General features: G+C 39.0%; 1 protein-coding gene across 1 annotated transcript in view; it reads left to right on the forward strand.

Moving 5' to 3' along the window:
- LOC135467207 (uncharacterized) overlaps window positions 1-24,385 on the forward strand; it is a 60,906-nt gene that overhangs the window by 22,853 nt on the left and 13,668 nt on the right. Inside the window, exon 2 of the mRNA XM_064744970.1 lies at window positions 23,093-23,221. Within this exon, the coding sequence (XP_064601040.1) occupies window positions 23,093-23,221 (129 nt within the window). The remainder of the gene's footprint in view (window positions 1-23,092; window positions 23,222-24,385) is intronic.

The raw sequence follows: 24,385 nt of genomic DNA on the forward strand, positions 1-24,385 counted from the left end.
TGTTGTAACCCGATAACGAATACATAATAAACCCATTACTAATTATGGCACTTAAGAATCAGTTTACAGTGTTTATCGAAACACGGTGCAGCTATCGACTTTACGTGGCGTTGAAAAGTCACCAAAAATTTACCGTGCACGAAATCCCAAAGTAAAGTTTCAAATTGCAGTCGTGGTTAGTTTTCAGGCCCAAAGACTTTGCAAGTAGAACATATTCCTTTGTTTCACGCTAATTTATTGATTTGATTGGTATTTAACGCCATATTCAGGAATTTTGCGCTTGTATATTACGATGGCGGTCAGTTCAGTGGGTGGAGAAAACTGGAGTGTCAGAAGTAAACCAGTTTCCTTTGGTTAGTTACTGACCAGCTTTTGTCAAGGTAGAAACCTTCACGAAGTGGCAGTAAAACTGTGCAAACGGACACCAAACCCAAGAAAACAGTGAGAGAGGAGAAGTCTATAAATTTCATGTCTCAAGGCGAGGAATGAAACCCTACCGCACGTGCCTCGTTTCTGAGTATGACCCAACTTTAATACCACTGAATCCGATCCACGTTTCGATGCCTTCTTGTACATTTCCTGAAGATGTACCACTCAGCATAAAGTGAGTGTGTTCAAGGCCAATGCCCAGGCAGTCCCTAGACTTGGACTAAGCGGACACACATCTTCATGTAAACACAGGTACTATTTATATCTAGGTACAGTTGAGTATATTTATTGGCTGATGAAACTCCTTAGAGCTGGAGAGAAACAACTGTCACTTCACCGGAGAATAGGCAGTCAAGACGAAAATGTTCTCCCCCATACTCGTTTACTACATGAAACAGGCCTGAAAAAGCTCAGATTTTTAGAAGCAATGCACAATTTAATAGACACATTTCTTTAACTTCCGATTCAGAGGAAAGAATACTATGTCATTTTTTAAATGGAAATAGGCCCTTCCAAACACTTGTCTTCCCCAATACGTTTACACGCGGAAATGTCATTTATACTTTCAGTGCTCGCTCATGTTTGTATTGTCACGATGGCGTAGAGTTTCTTGTCAGGTAGTTTAATAGATCACAGGACAGACACTCAGCTAATGGATGTCGCCAATGTTTATGTGACGGTTAGGACTCACGATGGCCACACAAACAGAGAGTGGATCCACAGGCTGGGTGCAAACCGAGACACTTATTGATCGAGACTTCAAGTGGCCATTTATCATAAAGCACTTTTCTCGTTTAACCTTCAAACGACATCTGTACAGATACGCTATGGCATCGAATTTCTGATAGTGGTAAAACTCCACACGCGAGAACGAACAATTACGTAATAATGACAAGAAAGGCACAGCGTATGTCAAATCACAGTCGCTTAGTGTTGTGTGTTACAGAAAACATTCAAATCATCTTACATGGAGTGCGATGTTTCGTTTTTTAGCAGCTCTTGAGAATTGCCTTCCGAGAACAACAGACCCACTATTGTATTACATGCTCTCTCACGTCCTATAACTTTTGTTTCATTCCCAGACTCTCTGTCCAGGCGAGGTCACGATGCGAGATCATCCGAGTATAGTTTAATCTAATGCAGTGTCATGTACTTCGTGACGCAAAAGCAGTTAAAAAACTTTAGTCAATTCATTTGCCATGTTTTTCTGAAAATAACTTCGTCTCGCAACGCCCAACAGTTATAAAAACAGGCCCGAGACACATTTTTGGTATGTGTTATACTCTTCCTCTTTTAAATTTTTTTGTTGTATCATTGTAGTTCGATGCGTGTTTCAGAGATGCTCTTGTTCTGAAAACTTGGCCCAGTTGGGCTGAACGTTTGTATAAATTCTTACAGCCTTTGTCTGTGACGTAATACATAACAGCTGAAACAACGTCTAATGTGATTTACGAAAACATAATACCCAGAATGTGTTGCTAACTGTGTCTCTGACGGGAGATTATATCCACATTTACCTGAAATCCCATTTGTATAAAGCCTTACAAATAGCCACTTAGCCACGATTGAACGAATTTTACGAGGTTTAGGCAATGTTTGCATTTAGCAATGGACAGACTGACATCTGCATGCTAACATTAACGATGTATTCCACGAAAATCTACCATCAACTTATAAAATGGTGACCGGGTGTATTAAACCGTGAAACGCTCAAAATAGCCGTCATATCTTAAGTTCTATCACAGGGTTTGCAAAAGTGTTTAATACCGAGAGAAAAGACACCCTTATCTGCTCTGACGCTGTGCTGCTTGTTTACTTTACCTGGTGATTTACGACACACACATAGACGGAAAGTGCATGGCCATTTTGCTAAAAGGCGAAGGGAGTTCAGGGACCCCATAAATTCTTGTGATAATCGTGGGAGAACAGAAATTGTAGAAATATGTCATTGTTCAAGTCATGACACACCATATTCCCTTATCTCTTATTCCGCAAATTAAAAGCAGCTTGTATATTTACGTAACTCTTTTAATTTCTGCATCCAACAGAACCCTAAAGGTATCTCAAAAAATCAAAGTTTCGTATATACAACCTTGGCAAAGCAAAACTTTCTGTCATTGCTTTTTGGTTACAACACGTACAACCTATGAGTTACGAAACCTCAGAAAGGTTAATTTAAATCATTAATGAGTTAATGTCATTAGCATTAAAAAACAAAGTTGGCGTTTAATAACCTGCCAGCTAAGCATTCGATCAACATTTTTAAACAATCGTGTGATTGAGTGACAGGTCATATGTTTTATTCAGTCAGTCATTCATTATGCCTTGTCGATCAATCAACTGCTGAAAGCGTTTAACCCGCGGCTTAACTGTGATCTTAAAACAATCAATCTATCTGGTGAGACATATTTCTGAAACTGAACGGAGAATTCATTTCCGCCATAGCAGTACATTCACTTTTTTTGTGAGCTGTTAAAACGAAATGTCTTTGCATAATTGATGACTTCATAATAATAAGGCCTGTTTTCACATTAATTATAAATAACCCCTATAACTATAACTCCTAATCACAACTACTGCTTCTCATGTAGTAGGTCAGGCAGACAGATCTTTAATAAACCGACTTAATGAGACTTTCCATGTTGTTGTTCTAGTTTTAAGGCGATGTCCAAAGGAATGATTTGTTCTTAATTTCTGACACTCTAAAATGTTGATCAGTTCTCCACACCTTTATAGAAAATTCATTAACTTTATACGAAAAGCAAGTTTCTTATTTGCTTTGATTTCACAAGCATACATCGTCCCTTTTGCGTTTAGATTTAATGTTATCGCATCATTTCCCTAAGTGTATCCGTCCATACAAATATTTGTGGAAAATTATACATGTGTCCACTGCATTTTGTTTACTGCATAAGGGGGTGCAGTTACCAACCACAGTAGCTGTTACCATTTACCTCCAATTCCAAAGAATTCAACAGTGAAACAAAACCAACTTAATTTACCTTTTTGGTAACGAACTGAAAATAACGCTTGCCAAATTGCCAATCTTTTAACCATAGAGTATATATCAAGAATACGAAATGTATGCTTCATACCTCTTTCAACGCTATATATCCATACCAAAGTGACGATACCAACGGCTTTATCCATCTTTTATACTTAGCGTGAAAGTGCATATTGTGAAGTTTAGTCGAGGAAAGGCGCTATGAGTTCAGGGTTCAGCTGTTTCTGTTTTCTCTTGTCTCTGTTGTGAATGAATGAATGATTATGGCTTAACGCCACATCGTCAATATTTCAGCCATATCGTGGCGCGCCAAGGAGGGTGATGATGGCTGCTGTTTGCACTCATGATATTCTAATGCTCTTTGTCTGCACACGTTTGTCTCTCGGCGAAGTGTAAAAAGCAGGCAACTTTTTCAATACTAATATATAATTGAAATCCTTTCTTACATATAAAACGTTTCCGTTACATGAACGTTCAGTCATTTCTCATCGTAAATTCTGAACATTCGGGAAAATTCCCTTACAATGCTGTTAAATATGAAATTCATGCAGAAGTCAAGAATGCATTAATTTCTCAAATGTCAGTTTATAGTATGTAAATATCTTTAGACTCGTTCAGACTGGATGATATTTGACGATTTTCACCAGCACAGGTGTGTCAGTACGTGTTAAAGAGCTTGGCTTTCTTTAATTAGAATTTAAATCCCTTTACCCTGGAGGTGACATAGTTGCTGCGGGCTGCTTGTGAACAAAAGTGTCTACTAACGTTTTATGATTTTGGTTCTGTCCTCTCTTAGTCTGCTGACGCTCTAGGATTTTGGTTCTGTCCTCTCTTAGTCTGCTGACGCTCTAGGATTTTGGTTCTGTTCTCTTTTAGTCTGCTGACGCTCTATGATTTGGGTTCTGTTCTCTTTTAGTCTGCTGACGCTCTATGATTTTGGTTCTGTTCTCTCTTAGTCTGCTGGCGCTCTAGGATTTGGGTTCTGTGCTCTCTTAGTCTGCTGACGCTCAGGGATTTGGGTTCTGTTCTCTTTTAGTCTGCTGACGCTCTAGGATTTTGGTTCTGTTCTCTTTTAGTCTGCTGACGCTCTATGATTTTGGTTCTGTTCTCTCTTAGTCTGCTGGCGCTCTAGGATTTGGGTTCTGTGCTCTCTTAGTCTGCTGACGCTCAGGGATTTGGGTTCTGTGCTCTCTTAGTCTGCTGACGCTCTAGGATTTTGGTTCTGTTCTCTTTTAGTCTGCTGACGCTCTATGATTTTGGTTCTGTTCTCTCTTAGTCTGATGGCGCTCTAGGATTTGGGTTCTGTGCTCTCTTAGTCTGCTGACGCTCAGGGATTTGGGTTCTGTGCTCTCTTAGTCTGCTGACGCTCTATGATTTTGGTTCTATTCTCTTTTAGTCTGCTGACGCTCTAGGATTTGGGTTCTGTTGTCTCTTAATCATACATATGTATACTGTAGTTTTACTGTTTTTTTTACATCTTTGGACAGATATCATTCATTTACCTTTTTATTTTATCAAATTTGAATTAATACGATTCACAGCTTTCAAAAAAAAAGTTTTATTCACCTGTACTCGTTTTAGGTAAGTGCTGAAAGCACTGAAACTGGTGTAATGTCTCCGTTCACTCACTACTGTTATTTTATGGCGTATGGTGTTTTGTCGAGATATGTACACATATGTCTGCATACCAATGCGCTTCAATGCAAAACAACTTAACGCTAAATTGTTATCTGCTGTAATACGCCTGACCCCCAACATTCAGTATCACAATGCTGGCTGTCGTCCTGTAAGTAAGATGTTACTGAGTATAGCGCAACACCAGCAAATGAGTAAATAAAGTTATCGTATCGAAAACCTCTGTTGGTACATTAATATTATTCATGTCACATCCCCTGTACGTGTAAAAGATGGCGTTTTATAATCGATATAAAAGGGGTTTCCCCGTTGGTCGTTAGTTGAAGACATTAGCGCAGGTGTGACGGTCCCCAGGCCTAGGTCCATCTGGACAGTTGGAAGCGCTGTGGAACAAGGGCCCGTTCTGTGATACATAGTTCTCCACTTTACCATCCATAACCCAAGGCAAAGTGCGACAGTTTACACTTAGATAATGAAGGTTTGGCGACTTGGCGATTGGGCTACTTATTCTTATGTCTGGCTTTCTTGTCTTGTTTTCAGAGGCTAGATACAAAAGCCTGGCTGTCTGCCCGACACATATGTCGATATAAGCATACGAATAAAGAGTTGCTTCATGTCTCAAACTTTTGTGTTATAAGAGAAGGGGTAAAATCCAAGATAATCTGTACCGATTTCCTGAACTGCATCCCATATTTAATCTTTTACGTGGTAATTTGGCGCCGTTTTGGTCGTTGATTGATGTTACGACACACAAGAACATATGATTTCACCCAAGAATATGATTTTCACCTTTGTCAGCAAAGGAATAGCGCTATGGGCGTCATTTCGAAAACTTTGCCATGCCTTGACGTCCTATCTAGTCAGACACGACCAGAAGTTAGATATTCATTATTCAAAACCTACGAAAATTTTAAATCTGAGAACGCTTCGTAAGGCCACATTACATGCGTCGGGATTAGGATTTGAACCTGCAGCCTCAAGTACTGTCATCAGAGATGAGTATTTAAACCAAGGTTTGGATCATTGTGTGTACACCTCTAGTCTTGCAGTTGGTTTCAAGACATGAGCCTTGCTATGCTGTAGTTTTTATACTGAAATAAAAAAGAAGTTGTTCTAAAACCATCTTCTTTGCCTCATTTGGCTGGTTTTACAAGTTTAACAATGCCTAAGTTACATAAAAAATATCCTCTTACCCTTCTCTTAGACAGGGTTTATGCTTTCCAACAACGGCTGCATTGCAGATATTCTACGGAGGAAACAGTACGTGGAGATTTCACGTGGCGTAGGCCTCATGGCATTAACTCCACTTCTCCTCTTTCATTTCCGCGAGGCTCTGCGCACGGATATCTCATGTGAAAGATAGCACGTAAACTGTTTCAATCTGACCTTGTTATCACAGCAGGGTGCGTTCATTATTTAACTTGGGGATTCAGTATTGATGGAGACCAGGCGGCGCCGGTGAAGTTGCGTCATAAGTGTAGAATACGTGAAGATCACTGGTGGATTCTTTGACGATTGTTGTTTAACGCCATACTCAAGAATTGTCCATACTCAAACGATGCTGGCTAGGATACGTTGAGTGGACGAGGCCGGAGTGCCAGGAATAAACCACCGCCATATGGTGAGTTTCTGGCGAATTCTCCCACACGTTGGACGGCAAGTGGTCTTCAACCGTCTTAATTCAAAGTAAGACGGCATGACACGTGAACACGAGTCTATCCGACATCCTGCAAATCTCGCCGTACAGCGGAATTTCACTTTACGTGACTGATACTTCAGAAATAATGTAGTAATGTAGTTAGTCTAGAGAATGGGGAGAATTTTGCAGTTGTAATTTTTCCTTTTTCGTCAAAAATCGTAAGTCTGATTTTCCAAGCAACTTTTGAGAAAACTACCCAAAGTCGATTAAAATTCAGACTGGTAGCATTAAGGGGAGAGGAAGTCCAGAATTTTACTGTTTTGGGAAAATCATTACTGGCATTGTAGAAAGGAAGAATAAGCATTTTTTTTCTACTTTAAATTTGCATAGTTTTATTGTTTTTGTATTATGAATGTGATGAAGATACAGCATTTTGGCTAATTTATTGTATTTTCCATCACTGCATATTTTTTACCAAATTTTGCTTAAGGTATGTTTGGGGGAGGGGGAGAGGCGAGGGGTGCAATTTGATTCTAATTTAAGCTGATAAATAATTTAAGATTTACACGAACAGTTTAACGGAGGTAAATTGGCAAGAGGTAGTTTTTCAACAGTTAAGTGTGCCCATTTGCCATTTATCCCACTGCGGTTCATGTTTTATTTTTACTCTCTATAGTGTAATCTGTAATACTTTACGTCGAATAAAGACGTAAATACAAAAATATACACTCTTTCGTAACCTTTAATCAGAAAAATTGTGATAAAAAGCATTGTATACGCTTAGTACCCGCATAGCCCCGAGTTAAATGAAATTAGCAGCTATCGTGAAACGGAATGCGGAAATGAGCGATACTGAGCAAAAACAGCAATGTTATTCAATAATTCCAGGCTCTATCCCTCCAGGCAATATCGAAGAACAAGAGGCCAAGATAGGTTGATGAGCAGGCTTACGTGAAATACCACATGTGTGTGTTGAAGGTGTGAACCCTGGTGCCGAGGTCAGGAAGCGATCTTAGGTTTTTAGGGGTATGTCAAAAATTCCAGTGATTAATTTGGTGTGTTCCATTCCATTATGTCCATTATGTTTAGCTGAAATTTGCAAAATAATAACTTACCTTGAATTTACGTTGTCAAGCATAATTTTGATCTTTTTACATAAGAAGTATCAATTTTAAAGTGCATTGAAGTTTTATCTCAAGTCTAAGATCTCTTCCTGATCCTCGGGCTTGGTCTCTCTATAATGTTCAGTGTAGGAGGAACACCCACCCATCTACCCACAAACGTCTGCTTTTAAATTCCGGGAACAAAAACTATCTGTCACATTTACCCGAAGAAAGTGTGAGCAGTCAGGACACTAATGATAATTGAACCTTTCCAGGTTACCCACATGCCATGGTGCTGTCCACAGTCTATCGAGTTCTACGTAGCTTTGAGAGGTTTTATCTTATGATTGAACTTCAAAAACAAATTCTTTGCTACGTGGCTGGAAGTCATTTTAGACTGCATCTGACATCAGTTTAGGTAATTTAAGACTAGGTTTATGTTTTCTGAAGGGTATTAAATTCTAGCTTCACTTCTCACTAAAGATGTTTTCCCCCTAGATATGTTTTCTGGGAGAATAAGCTTTCTGGAATAAGATTACACGTTTATTATTAGTTCATGTGTACAATATCGATGAATTTATGATGATTATGGTATCCTAAAGGTCAAATCAATTATGCCTGCTGTGGCAACACATATCTTTAACACGTACTCTTTTCATTTTCTTTCTGGGGTAAAGGGCTATGGTGGTATTGAATTCGAGAACATTATGTTCATTTCTTCATTGGGAGTTTTACACTGACCGTCGATATTTTGAAACTGTTTGTTAGTTGGGTTATTAAGCACACTTAGTCATTTCTGAACCACGGAAGTTTTCTGATACCGAATCAATCATTGATTATCAATCTGGATAAACCCACAACGTCACAAATATAAATGTCTGTAAGCTGTTTTGAATTATGGTTTACACTGTAGCTATTGCAGGCTATTGCTGGACGAAAATGAGTTGAACTAATGACAACAGAAAATATTTCCACAACGTTTGTACCAACATTTAATCAGGTAGAGATGAGCCGGTAAAAAGATTTAGAATTTACATGATTGGTCACGTAATTGCCAGTGTTATTTTTCAGCTCAGATACGGGGAACAATACTTATCAGAAACCTGGAAGACAGTTCGCCTAGTCCCTACTTCTCCAGCCTTTGTTCTTTTGATTAGGTTAAAGCCAGGGACTGGTGGAGTTTGCTGAAAAGGGACAGTCGGCGTAACGTGAGAGAATTGCCATAGAAAAACAATAAGAATGTAGGATCTTTGGGTTTCTCAAGTTACGCAATCAGAATGAAGACAATCTTTGGTTGAGGAGGAGAGAGTGTTTACCACGTGGCGAACGGCTGATGACACGAAGCAAGACATTTCAAAACGTTACACAGCTTCGCACCTCCAGTTCCATTACCGTACCCTTACCTATACCTAAGAATTCTGGCTGAGAGGAAAATAATTGTTTGTCCCCGAAAACGCCAGACTCAGTCTAATCAATTCACTGTTAGCGTCGTAGACAACGTTTGTAACCCCAAGTCGGGATCAGACATTTCTTTGTCTGAACGAATTGATCATCAATTTAATGAATAATCTTGGGCTACTCTGACAACCAAATAATAAAACTTAACAATGGATTTCCCGGATAATATAGTTTTACAGTTACAACACAAACCCTTTCCCCACATACCACAGTTACTGTATAAACCACTAATTCCCCTCCCCGCATACCACAGTTACGGTCAATGAACCATCAATCCATCAACCATCAATCCCCATCTCCCCACATACCACAGCTACCTTATAAAACATTAATTCTCCTTCCCCACATACCACAGTTACGGTATAAACCATTAATCCTCCCTCTCCCCACATACCACAGTTACGGTATAAACAAATAATCCTCATCTCCCAACATACCTCAGCTACCTTATAAACCATTAATCCTCCCCCTTTCCGCATACCACCGTTACGGTGTATAAAATAATCCCCATTTCCCCACATACCACAGCTACCTTATAAAACACTGATCATCCCCTCTCCGCATACCATAGTTACCGTATAAACAATTTATTCCCATTTCCCCACATACCACAGCTACCTTATAAAACATTGATCATCCCCTCTCCGCATACTACGGTTACGGTATAAACAATTTATCCCCATTTCCCCACATACCACAGCTACCTTATAAAACATTGATCATCCCCTCTCCGCATACTACAGTTACGGTATAAACAATTTATCCCCATTTCCCCATATACCACAGCTACCTTATAAAACATTGATCATCCCCTCTCCGCATACTACAGTTACGGTATAAACAATTTATCCCCATTTCCCCATATACCACAGTTACCTTATAAACCATTAATTCCCCCTCCCCACATACCACAGCTATCTTATAAACCATTAACCCTCCCTGCCCACATTCCACAGTTACGCTATAAGCCATTCATCCATGCCATTCCCCATATACTACAATTACGCTACTTGTCCAATTCCCTCCCCAGAAGTAAAAATGCAGAATAATAGGGTCATATACGGAATCTTTCTCGTAAGCCTTTTCGTATAGTAACATAGTATAACTACTCACATGTCCATGCTTTATTTATCAACTACTCGTGTCCATGTCGGCGTTTGTCCTGTGGTAATAGAAGTATTTAGTGTCCATCAGCATTGTCAGTATCTGCCGACCGAGACCATGGCCTTTTTTAGACAATCTATCATGTAGCATTATACTGACACGGATAACTGTACTTTATAATAGCACTAAACACTGAACACCTGAAATGGCCAACTCGCCACTTGTCAGCGCATGAGCTACATTTGAAAACGTGAACTACCTACTTTATTCCACCAAAAATACATTAAAAATCTCATCTTTCCAGACTCATGCACTGAACTATACAAAAAAAACAAAAAAAAAAAAAAACAAACAAACAAAAAAACAACAAAAGACGTGGTCTGAAGTTCAGAAATTAACACACAAAAAAGGTATGTTGAATTATTTTGTGCTAGCAAAATTTTTTATCATATTCTGTCCTCAGTATTGTGTCCAAGCCAACTGAACTCAATGTCCCTTCTTGCTTCCCGAAGCTTTTTATGTCAAATGCAAACAAAAAAACGAGTGTCAGTGTCACCATTAATCACAAAAATGGCGGTAAAAACCATTTAATGCGTTCATTGTCATTTCTTCGTTTATTTGACCGTTGTTTTACGTCGTATTCGAGAATTTGTCCCTCACACGACAACGGCCAGCATAACGGTGGGAGGAATCCCAGTCTCGACTGGGTGAATCATCTAACTTCAACGCTTCAGCCTCAGGGGGTAACTGTAACTTTACCCACCTGGCGTACTGAAGCCCAACTGGAATCTCTTGTACTCTCTTGTAGCTCTGAGAGGTTTTATTATTGGTAAAATTCCGTTTCAAGAATGATCGCAGCCTACGTCACGTCTGTTGAAGGCGCCGTCAATGCTAACTTTGTTTCTCTGTCAACTTTTGTTCGTAGACATATTTTGAAGCACAACAATCTCTTTGGAATAAGATTAAGTGTGTATTATTAGTTCTTCTGTAGGCGACCGACAACTTTATGGTGTTTATTTTTCATTGTAACCTTTTGTTTTAATGTTTTTTGGGACACAATCTGGTGATTCAAGTGTGATTCAAGATTATTTTCATGCAACACCATAAAGTGCTCATTTTAAAATAGCAATCGCTGATACGAAAGTTCCCGATTTCCTTCCTCCATAATGCTGGCCATCATCGTATGAGTCAAATATTATTGAGTACGCCGTAACACGTCAATCAAATAAATAAATGAATAAATCAGTATAGCCTTTCGTCTGTGGGTCCGCGTGTTCGAATCCTGTTTTCTTCGATTCCGTTAAAGTCAGTAGATTTGTCAGCTCTATGGCAAGATCTTGTGAGTTTCTCTCTACTATACCCGTTTTCTTCACCTGACAGCATTTATATAGCAAAATGTATGAGTCAAATATTATTTAGTATGCCGTAAAACGCCAATCAAGAAAATAAATGAACAAATAAATATAGGAAAGCTCGAGCGATTTCGTCTTTCCGGTATCTGGGTTGCGCTTTAATTGTAAATGTTCTTATATTCAGCATTGAAGTTTTATTTCCCACAATGCGTACAAAGCCATAAGTCTGGACTTAAATACTTTAAATCGGCTTCACTGTCACAAACGTTTTCTTTGCACGTGCTATAAGTCATCAGAAAGATACATGTCAAACGGAATTCAACGCGCATTATATAAGCCTTTCCCACCATGTTCGTCCAACGGTTATTAAAATGATCCGCTGTGTCAAAGGTTTGTAATCTCAACCCAGTCTCCAAACGACCAAGTAATGTCTCAGTGTGTTCTATACATAATGGTTCATAACGATCAAAAGAACAATATCTTGTAGCAAAAAACTTCCCAATTTTGTCTGTCTTATCTTAATTTGGACAAGAAATATTTGCTCCATGTTTCCTTTGTAGCTTTCCCGGGTATATTACGTTGATTTATCTATTTAAAATATTCCAAATTATTGTAGGTTGTAATAGTTTGAATTAGCTTAGCTGCCCTATTAAGAAGATGTATAGGGTCATGATATATAGAGAGGTCGGACTTGACACTGGATTCTCTCAGAGCATGTAGCCGACAACATGATCAATAGTATACCCACTTACCATTCCATGGACCAGTACAATACATGTCCAGCTTAAAAGAACCGTCATTTTAACACCATAGAAGAGTGGTGTATACCGGCATTGATGAGCTCATCTGACCATGTCTGGACTATGTATATCTCGAGACAAAATCAATCATTGATTTTAAATCTAAATAAACCCACATTGTCAAAAATCTAAATGAGGCAGACGGATTTTTCATGAAAGTTACATTGCTGATAACCATTTGTTACAAACCAGCTCCTTCAGCACATTTGATATATTTAGGAAAGGGATACTGCAGGCTGGACGAAATGAGCAGAGCTGATGCCAACAGCAAATATTTGTACCACGTTTGTACCAACAAATAATCACGTATTAATCAGGATTCCGAATTGTCAGTACTCTCTCCGGCTCAGATTCGGCGAGCAATACTTATCGAGAAGCCTGAAGACAGTCTCCCTAGCCTGTATTCCACCATTAGGTAAAGGCTAGGCACCACCTGATTTTGCCGTCAAAGGAGATTTGATGCAACGTGAGAGTACTACCATACAAAGACAATAAGAATCTAGGATCTCTAGGTTTTTCCGGGTTTCTTTGTCAGGGTAAAGACAATGTTTGTTTGAGGAGGAGTCAGTGTTTACCGTTTGCCGAGAGGTTGATGAGACAGAGTCTGGTGTCTTGGTAATCCATACAGCTTCACACAGCTAGACCCATAATTTGAGGATTATAACTGAACTATTTGACGTGTTGTACAAAACACTTTGACTTTGGTCTAATCAAATCGCCGTTAGTGGCATTTGTAACTGTAAAGTGGATACTGATTTGAGTACAAACACAATTATAATAGGCGGACATTTTGACCAAGGTTTGGGTCCATATGTTAGAGGTTAAATCACACTCAAATCACAAGAAACAAAACATATTCCAGAATTGTACAATTTTCCCCTCGAAGCGATAATAAATGTGAAGAAGACAACTAAGATTATGGTCAGTTTTATATAAACTAACACCCATGTGAATGGCCTTTAAGACCATGCAAGGATCAGTTCCAGTCGGAAATCGTGCATTGTAAGTTGATTATAGCTACTATGGCAACATGCGTCTTCAGCAGGTCTTGTCATTGTACTTAGAGCTAACTTACCCTACCATCCCTTTGTTAGGTATGGCTATGGTATACGAGATAAGAGTGTTTGTCTGTAGGTTATTAAAATATTCCGGGTACTATAGATTTCTAATGCCATAGAATAGAGATATAAATTGATTATCGTCAGCAGAGCTGAGATATCTCCAAACACTGAAGTAATCGTTGATTCCTAATCTGGAAAAACCAGAAATCTAAATGACATAAACGAGCCTTTATGGTAAGTTACACCGCTGATAACCATTTCGTACAAACGTGTTCTGTCACTAGCTACATTTGTATAGCTATATACACACGATACATTTAGAAAAGGGATTTTGCAGCCTTTTGCACATCGAAAAGAGTTAATGACTACAGCACATATTTGCACAGCGTTTCATTCAGCCTTTAGTGACGCACAAAGGAGCCAATAAAATGATTCCGAATATGCACATGTCACGTAATTGTCAGGTCTTTCTCTAGTTCAGATACGACGAGCAATAGTTCAGTACGGCTAGTCTCTAGGACAAGCTAGGTTCCATGTGACATGAGAAACTGTCATAGAAAGTCAATAGACAGCCGTGGTGTCGGAGTTTCTCCGGTTACTCAATTTGGTTGGTTTGCTGTCAGAATAGAGACAATGTTTGGTTGAGGAGAAGACAGTGTTTACGACGTGGGAGAGGTTGATCAGACGGAGCCTGGCGTCTTGGTAATCTATACGGCTTCGCACAGCCAGACCCACGAATGCAGACTTACCTATACTTGAGAATTCTACCTGAAGGGAAAATAAACTGTTTGACGTATCACAAAACACCAGACGCAGTCAAATCAATTTACCGTTAGTGTCGTAGACTACGTTTACACTTTCAAGTTGCGGTTCGAAATCTCGCATCCGACATTTCTTTGTCTGAGCGGATTGATCATCTCTTTAATAAATAATCCCTATAGATAATCTCCTGATAATGTACCTTTAACACAGTTACGCTGCACAGCCTTGTCCCTCTGCCCATACACCACAGTCACCAGGTAAACCATTGGTTCTCAACCCACAATAGAGTTACGGTAACTGACCTTAGTGATTATAGAGGGACTGTGTGGTAAAGTACTAATGAAGGCTCTATTATCAGGTTTCAGCAACAATGCCTATTGTACCCAAATGTGTATTTCACGTCCGAGAAACCGTTGTTCGCAAAACGCAGAATAATTGGGTCATTATACGGATGCTTTCCCGTAAGCGTTTTAATATGGTAACCTAATATAACTCTCATTATGTCCATGCTTTATTTATCAGATCTTCATAATCATGTCTAGCTTTGTCCATTGAATCTTTGTAGGCGTTAAATGATAAAATATTTAAAAATTCTCAACACAGATCAGCTGGGATTCCATGTTCATATTTAGTGCAATAGTAGTAGTGTTTAGTCGCCACCAGGATTGTCATCATCTGGGCACATAGACCATGGTCTGCTGTTAAACATACATTATGTAGTATTATACTGAGTCTTACTTCTGCACGTTATAATACAATGGTTACTGAACACACTTCGCAATGAAGTCACATACTTCATATGTTTGTATTTACTCGTAAAGAAACGTAGTTTACATGATTGATTTTCTCATTTGGTTAGTGTTATACCATGAAATTGGACATATTTTGCTACTTCAGGTGGTGTCAGGTTTGTAAGTGAAGGACATCGGGTATAACAGGGAGGAACCCAACATCTGGTCAAAAACCTGACAAATCTACTGACTATAGCGGAACCGACTTGGGCAGGATTGGAACACGCGGACCCACTGGCCAAGGCTATGCTGGTTTATAGCTCAGGATTTTCACCAAGGTTTGGATCCTTGGGTGCAATACACCAGTCCTCCCTTCGATTTCAGGACATGATCAATGGACCAAAAGAAAGTTCCTGTGGAAGAATGTCCTGTCTTGTTTGACTGGTTTTGCGCGTCTAACAATACAGATGTTACTTGTTACTTCGCTTAGACAACGTTCGGGCTTTCTAACAGGTCTTCTCTTTCATTTCCCCGAGACACTACGCTGTTATATCTCTTGTGAATGTAGCACTGTAACGGCCTCGGCTGGAGCATGTTTTAACAACACGGGGCATTAGTTATTTCATCCAGCATTAACAGAGACCAGACGTGTATAGGCCATTGACCGGCGAGGTATCAATATTCCATGTCTTACATAACAACTGCAAGAAAAGACGTTATTAAGACTTACATGAAATAATCTACTAGCTGAATTTATCTAGGAAATAGGAAGACTCGATTTTTATTTATCTGTCTGTCATCAGTCTGTAATTTGCATTTTCTTGTCAAGAAAGTTTAATTTTCATAGTAATTGTTGACATCATTCCCCAAAGACAAAGTGGGACCAAATTGTGTAAAACAAGACTGATAGCATTAAGGTATGAAGAAGTCAACATGTGTTGTGTGAAAATCCACTGTGGAATGAAAATGTATGGAAAGTTTCAATTTTACAGATTTTGTCAGCTTTTTACATCGAATACAGACAAAAATGAAACTGATTTTGTCACCTGTAATCACATCAATTGCAATAAAAACCATTGTGATGCATTGACTACCGGTACAGCCCCAAGTTAAATTAAATCAGCCGCAATTCTGAAACGGAACGTAGAAAAGAGCTATACTGAGCAAATAAAAAAGGAATGTTATCGGAGAATGCTAGGCTTTGTCCCTCGAGGCAAAATCGAAGCACAAGAAGAAAAGATAGGTTGATTGGCCAGGTTTACGTGAAATATCATACCTCTGTGTGTTGGAGGTGTTGAGCCTGGCCTCTGGGTAATGTTCAGTGTATGAGGTTCGGCCACCCACCCACGACAATTCCGCGAACCTTTGTCTGAAGGAAGTGCGAGCAGTCAAGACACTAAAGATAATTGAACCTTCCCAGGTTACTCACATGCCTTGCTGCGAGCCACCTCTAATCTCTTCTATTTAGCTTTAAGACATTTTATCTTATGATTGAACTACACCGGCATGTTCCTTGTGTTCATTGCTAAAAGTCAATTTCCAAAATGACTATATTTGGAGCTTACGCCCATGTTTTTAAATACGCCTTCATTGAGTTTTTTCCCTTCAGTTTAGCGTTTTATTCCAGAGATCTTTTCTAGAAGAACGGTTTTTCTAAAATAACATTAAAGGTATATTATAAATCCGTCTGTACAAGACATCTTTCTGATCACTTGTTTTTCTATTTAGACTTTTGTTTCCGTGTTATGGGCTTTAGGTTTAAGATCTGCTCCCCAAAGCTTGACATTCAAATGCTTATAGTTTGATGTAAAAGTTTCTTTGCACCATTAATTGGCATTTGAAACTGTCCGGATTACGGATTTCGGCTATGCAAAAGCTCCTTTCATGTATATCAGTTGAACTTTCATTTCAACTGTTCATACGTGTACATCCAAAGTTGCAATTTTATCTAGCAGGATGCATACAAGCCCCAAATTTATGGTTTGCGAAATTAGACATAGAACGGACAGCGCCAGAAATTAAATCCTAAAATAGCATGCTCTGCAAGCTTTATATTACACATTCCGGTATATCTGTCGCGTTTTTATTGCAACTGTTCATGTATAAAAGAAATTCGAGGGAATTAAAGCATCTTGGCAATGCATTTTCAGCCGTATTCGTGCAGTGGTTATTCAAATATTTCCGGGTGTGAGAGTTTCCGAATCTGAACCAGACCGATCAAGAGGACAAAGTATTGTCTCCAACGTCACTGAAAACTCTTCACTGATTCTCTGTGTACGATGATGACTCTGATGACGTACTTTCTTCAGTTTGTTCACGTTTGACTAACCTGGAACGTCCAGTTATGTTCACGGCTAGTGCACATATATGTGTTTTGACGCTTAGATTCCTAGCGGGTGATTGAGGAGTATCTGGTATGTTAGCTCCAGAAAAATTAATTTAGTTAACTTATGTAAGTTATTTTGTTACTCACACAGGTCCAGGCATGGTAAGACAACAATCAACAATATGTAAAATAAATATGTTGACCAGCGCTTAACTATATAAATGGACGACAAGGTTAAGATTAGACGTCATTAAATTGTTAAAACACATTTCAGATCCGATGAAAACCGTGTTCAAAGCGGTTCATTAACTCTAGAGTAGGGAGGGTAACGTCCTTTGAGCGCGAAAGCGATATGGTACACGTTTTGAAACACTGTTCGCTGTAACGTTGAGTTGAAATCACAATGTACACAACGATAAAAAAGCCATCTAAATATGTTCTTCGCCTGCTTAGAGACGGAAGATTAAAATGTTTACAAGAATTAACACAGTTCTTGCCGTGGTGTTCTACTAAACCCATCCGAGACCCTTTGATCCTATTAAGGTCTTGTGACACGAAGTCAAAGATTTTGATATTGATAAGTTTTCTGTGTTACACGTCAACTGTTCTTTTCCATTCAGGTAGAATTCTCAGGTATAGGAAAGGCAGTAGTCGTGGGTCTGTTCATGCGAGGCTGTATAGATTGCCAAGATAACACTCTCCGCCTCATCAACCGCTCTGCGCGTAGTAAACACTGTCTCCTGCTCAATCAAAATTATCTCTACTCAGACATAAAAAGGATCAGATTACGTAACTTGAGAAACCTAGAGTTCCCAGATTCTTATTGTATGTGTGTGGAAGTTCTGAACGTTGCATCAAATCTCCCTTGACGGCAATATCAATTGATTACAGGCTAATGATAGAGTAGAGACTAGGTTTACTATCTTCCAGCTTCCTGATAACAATTGCTCGCCGTATCTGAGCTGGAGAACTGAGCACAGAATTACGCGACATATCACGAAAATTCGGAATCCGTTTACCAGCTTCTCTGTACCTGATTGAATGTTGGTACAAACGCTGCGCAAGTATTTGTTGTTGTCATTAGCTCGGCTCATTTCGCCCAGCAATAGCATGAAGTATCTCTTTTTCTAAACATATCGGATTTACTGAAAACGCACGTTTGTAACTAATGTTTATCATGTAACTTACAGTGAAATTCCGTCTGTCTCAGTTGCCCAAGACAGTGGCTCTGGTAATCAAATGACAGTGGCACTCAACACGGCCTTCTTCCAGAACGTATGACGGACAACGGTGTATTTAATTGCCCATCTCGGAACAATGAACTACTTTGAAAGAACCATCTGTTTAAAACCACAGAATGGTAATATAAATTGGCACTACTGCTACTAACACGCAAATTCGGAATCCGTTTACCAGCTTCTCTGTACCTGATTGAATGTTGGTACAAACGCTGCGCAAGTATTTGTTGTTGTGATTAGCTCGGCTCATTTCGCCCAGCAATAGCATGAAGTATCTCTTTTTCTAAACATATCGGATTTACTGAAAAAGCGCGTTTGTAACTAATGTTTATCATGTAACTTACAGTGAAATTCCGTCTGTCTCAGTTGCCCAAGACAGTGGCTCTGGTAATCAAATGACAGTGGCACTCAACACGGCCTTCTTCCAGAACGTATGACGGACAACGGTGTATTTAATTGCCCATCTCGGAACAATGAACTACTTTGAAAGAACCATCTGTTTAAAACCACAGAATGGTAATATAAATTGGCACTACTGCTACTAACATGACACTGTCTGGACTACGGATATCTCGAAATTAAAGAGTACACCACAGAACAACGACAACAGGGTTGGCCAACCGTTACAAATCCTTTTAAATCACTCAAAAATTGGTGAGTCAAGGTTATTCCCCCAAACGCATTCGCTCTAAGTTTCTTAAGTTTTACAGTGAATATAATTCTCCTGTAAGTATATATGGATAGATCGTCCAGAATCTTTGGAGCTCTTGCTTCAGGATTGCATCTTATCCGCCTAACCCGAGAATAGGTGATGTATATCCATCGTGTTGAAGCAGATCGCAACGTTGGATATATGGACAGTTGCAATCAAAGCGCAACTGACATTCATATTTTATTATCGATAACTTCTATACTAGCATGTTACACGATTTGAATACTGCATGATTTAACTCAATCACCTAGATTATACCTTACGTGTGTTCAATACCTTTGCTTCTCTTTGCGTTATTCCGCCCTAAGTTCGTACTTTATATCCTTTCTTAGTTCTTTGGTATTTTTTGTTAAATGTCGTTTTGGGAATTGGCCTTGCGAATATTGCCCCGGAACGTCCATCTTGATTGACGGCCGGTATACTAATGTTTCAACATGTAGGTTCTTATCAATTTAACGTTTCAGTCTATTTGCTCATGTAAGTGCTTAAATGGTAGCAAATGACAGGCCTCCTAGCTTAAGCAGAATTAGGTAAGAAAAGAAAAGACAATGAAGTGATATTAACTGCAATTTATTAGACGTTATAGCCCGATCCGGGTTTGATACCGGGTCTCCCGACTTCAAGCCGGCAAATGGTAACACTGCCTCTTATCGATTTACCTCAGTTAAGGTTTCATTCTAACTATTTATGTAAATGCACAAATTGTAGCAACTTACACCCCTTAACACCATGCCTTAGAGTGCAGTAGTTTTGATGTCTGGATAAACCTGCACTGTTACGAATATAAGTGAGACGGCGCTGTGTATTCGTCGTGTTGAATCTGATCGCTACTTCGGATATATGAGTAGTTCCAATCAAAGCGCAACTGAGAAGTACATTTTGATTATCGGCAACATATAGGCATGGTAGCATACACACTTTTAATACTTATTTTATTTATTCGTGTAGAATATTACTTGCGTCTTTCTGACATCATTGTAAACTGTTTCTTCTTGTATGAATCCGTCCTAATTTCGCACTTTGTATACTTTCTTATTTCTTTGGTGGTTTGTGCTTAACGTTGTTTTGGGAATTGGCTTTGCAATTATTGAACTGGAAGGTCCACTTTGCATGACGGCTGATATATGAATGTCTGTTTTCACGCATTTGATCTGAATGGATCTTTAATCGGATGTCCCAATGGATAATCCTGGGCGCGTCTACCGATAATACACCTTTAACTCAGTTACACTACAATACCTTGCTCCCTTCCCCCACTCACATAGTACAGGTATGGTAGAAACAAATGATCCTCCCACCCCCAGCAGTGTTACTGCACCTGGTCATGTAGATTAACTGTGAGATAATTACTGGTAAATGCACTATTACCACTTTTTCACCAATAACAGAGTTCGTATCAAATCGGGTTTGTTTGCCAGAAAACATTGTGAAATTGCAGAATAATTGGGCCTTGTTTATGCTTTATTTATAAACTCTTCCATATCAGGATTTGCTCACTGAAACCTTTGTAGGCGTCAAATGATGAAATATTCAAAATCATCCACACCGAAGTCACGGGGGCTAAGAGCAGTTAGAATTCCAGGATCATATCTACTGTAGTATTAGTAGTATTTAGTTTTCATCAGCGTGGTCAACGTCTGGCCACCGAGACCATTGCCAGCTGTAGAACAACCATTATGTGGCATTATGGTTAAACGGATTCCTGTACGTTATATCTTATTATGGTGCGACTGGCGGGCGTTCACAATGAAGAACACTGAACTACTGAAGCAGCCAATTCGGCACATGTCGATTAACGTGCTATATTGCAAAGCGTGAATTATCCGCTTTACTTCACCAAAGATCTACGCATTACCTTTTATATGTTGAAGTGTGAAAACAATGTTATTGTTATATTCAATCGTGAATTACAATTACACGTACATGAGAACGTCATTATACGGTATATTGTTGTGACAGCCTTGTTTCAAGATAAAAAAAAGGAAAACAAAATTTACATCTATGAAAACTGTATCGGGGGAGCTTTGAATTGATTTCAAAAAATTTGTTCGCCCTAAAACAAAATGTTTCCAAGCAATATTTGAAGGAAAAATTGTCACGACAAACACCAATGTTGTTTAAGATCAGATAATAATTACACGCTTTTTATTACTGTTATAGTCTGTTTCTCTCAGATAGTCGCCTATATTCATCTGTCTGTAAAATCAGTCATATTCCCTACCAAAATTGCCTTTAGTCAGTAGTACGTAACACGTAACAACTTAGTCAGTAATACGTAACAACACAAGCTTTGCACATGAATATGTTAGAAGCCTGCATAAGCTCAGTTTCGACGCCAAGAACTCCTTGCCTTGGGTGACGTCATAATTATTCAAAAACAAGTGGCAAGCTGGGAAATGGCGTGGAGAGTAATTTGTTTTACAACAGGTGCACCGACAAGTGATTAGAACAAACTCTATGCAGTAACACTGCCTGCGCTGCAATTTCGGTGAATAAACTAAAATGTTTTTCATAACAAAATTCCTAATATCCAGCTTTAAAATCATACTGCCATGAGATGATATACTACAACAGACAAAATCAAATTCATTTTTTTAGGTTATACTATACTAAGACGTGTAAATAATTTCAAATACGGCAGTGTAAGAAACAGGGTTTACAGTAAAATCGATAGCAGTTGACGTAACTGATGTCGACCTCCGTCAAAACATGTTAAACTCCGCCCAATATCCAGCTTGCCACTGTTTTTTTGAATAATTATGACGTCACTCGAGGCTATGGGTTCTTGCCGTCGAAGCTTATGGACTTTAACATTATGAATTAGAAAAAGTGTTCTTCATTTTCCTTGCAATAATATGGACGCGCAACATAACAATGTGTAGAGCTTATGTTGTTACGTATCACTGACCGAAGGCATATGTTGGTAGCATTGATTTTACAGGCAGCTTAAAATAGGCCACTCTCTAAGGAAACAGAGAATAGTATTATAACCTAAAGTTTATGAATGGGCCATTGGTCAAAGGTTGGTTCAAAATCACCAGACATGACACCCCACTTAGTCATACTATATTCTTATTTTGGGCCAACCAGTCTAGAGTTTCCTTGCCCTGACCTCTAAGTGCTGAGCACCGAGAGAGGCAGCAACAAGTGCCATTTTTAAAGTCTTCGGATTGGAGCTCATGTTTCCCAACTTCAAGGCGGACGCTCTAACCAATAAACACTGTCCAAGCATCGCGTTTTTTCAGAGATTACCATTGTCTGAATTCAACAGCCCGAAAATAAAGTAAAAATGGGTAATGGCAGACTAAGTGCAAATACTGATTCAAATGACTGTAAGATGCAAACAAATGAGTGTAATTAACAATGTGTGAGTGTGGCACTTTGATACATACACGTACGTGAATAAATGTCATCGGTCAGCGAACCTAAACGATAATGACGTGGTTGTGCTGAAGGCGATATTCAAGATAATGCATTTCCAAATTTAGCTTATTTCCAATTTTCGTTGAAAGCAATAAGAATAATTCTCTTCTAGCTGTAAAATGCAAAACCAATTATCTTAAAGAATTAAATTAAAATGTCTAAATGGTATGTTCCACATTGGATTGCGAGTTTAAATATCTTAGGTGTCCATGATTTTTTTTGTACTTATTTGAAAACCGTCTGTTAACAATGGCCTCTTTCGTCGGAAGGACATCAGACAAATCTATCATATACTTCTTATATTTCTATTTCCAGGTTCCTGTCGAAGTACGATGTTCCTTCTTGAAAATCGTTGACGTAAACACCGTGAAACAGAACTTTGAAGCAGAAGTGTTCGTGGAAGCCAAATGGCCTGAGCCGGGACTGATAGGCATTGCCGAAAAGGTCAGTGTCTGTCGGGTATATTCATCCTCATCAGTAAAACGGTCCGTCACTGGTATGTATAACTCTGTACTTAATTATGGTCTGACGCATTTAGAGAAGGTCAGGATTTAAAAATACAATGTTGTAGGCTTGATGAAGTTGGAATAACTTTCAACATCATTTTGGAAAATAGATGGCTATTCGCGAAGAGAGAACAATAATAACTCAGACTAGAAGCGATTCAAGACATAAATAATTAAGTGCCTATCGATCATATTTGAGAGCACTTACAGTAATCTGATTACAGAACAAACCAATAAATTATGTGTAGTCACCAATAACTTTGAACAGGTTTCAATATAGTTAATAACAAAACTATTTATTTATCACAGTCACAAATATATAAGTAACAAAAAAGAAATGCCTATGTAGATTTTCACAAGATAAATCTGTTTTAGGTCAAAGTGGGATAATAAATTTAATACGCCGTCATTTCCAGCCAAATTTACAACTGGACCTTTATCTTTACATCTGGTTCATCAATATAACCCACCTATGCGTTATTTTTTTGGGAGTATATTTAAAAGTCAAGGCCGTTCGGATAATGGGTTAGGCCCACGTCAAGGTGTATAATGTATGTAAATGGGTGACTGTGCACGTTTACCCGTCCTTACCGACCGAGCTGGAGGTAATGCTGTAGAAGTGACGCGGTACTAAAATCTGATACTCTCGCAAATATGAGGCACTTTAATACTTGAGACAGGTCGTTGAGACTGACGAGAGGGATGTAGACCCAGTGGCCGGATTAATAGTATCTAGCCGACTGCCGCCATAACCAGTAGACTGATACTATACACGCGAGACAAAAGCAGTTTTACAGCCATTCTTATTTGGCGTTCAGCGCAATTGTCTGTCAGTCAGTCATGGGTTTAGTAAAATATTTGCAAGGAAGCGTGCCTTATCAACAAACCTACATTTTATCGAAGTACCACGTGTCTCATAAAAATTGGTTGTTCTTTTGACCATCAATCATCCTGTTCGGTCATCTAGCGCTTTGATACAACTGACCCAGAATCGGCTCTGGCTACATGTCGCACCATTCAAAAGAATGTATGATGTATAATGTATAGGTACGATAAATACGCTCAACTCACACTAAATCACACATGAATTGTTCCAGCGTGA

This window comes from Liolophura sinensis, chromosome 6 (assembly GCF_032854445.1).
Source record: "Liolophura sinensis isolate JHLJ2023 chromosome 6, CUHK_Ljap_v2, whole genome shotgun sequence".
NCBI lineage: Eukaryota > Metazoa > Mollusca > Polyplacophora > Chitonida > Chitonidae > Liolophura > Liolophura sinensis.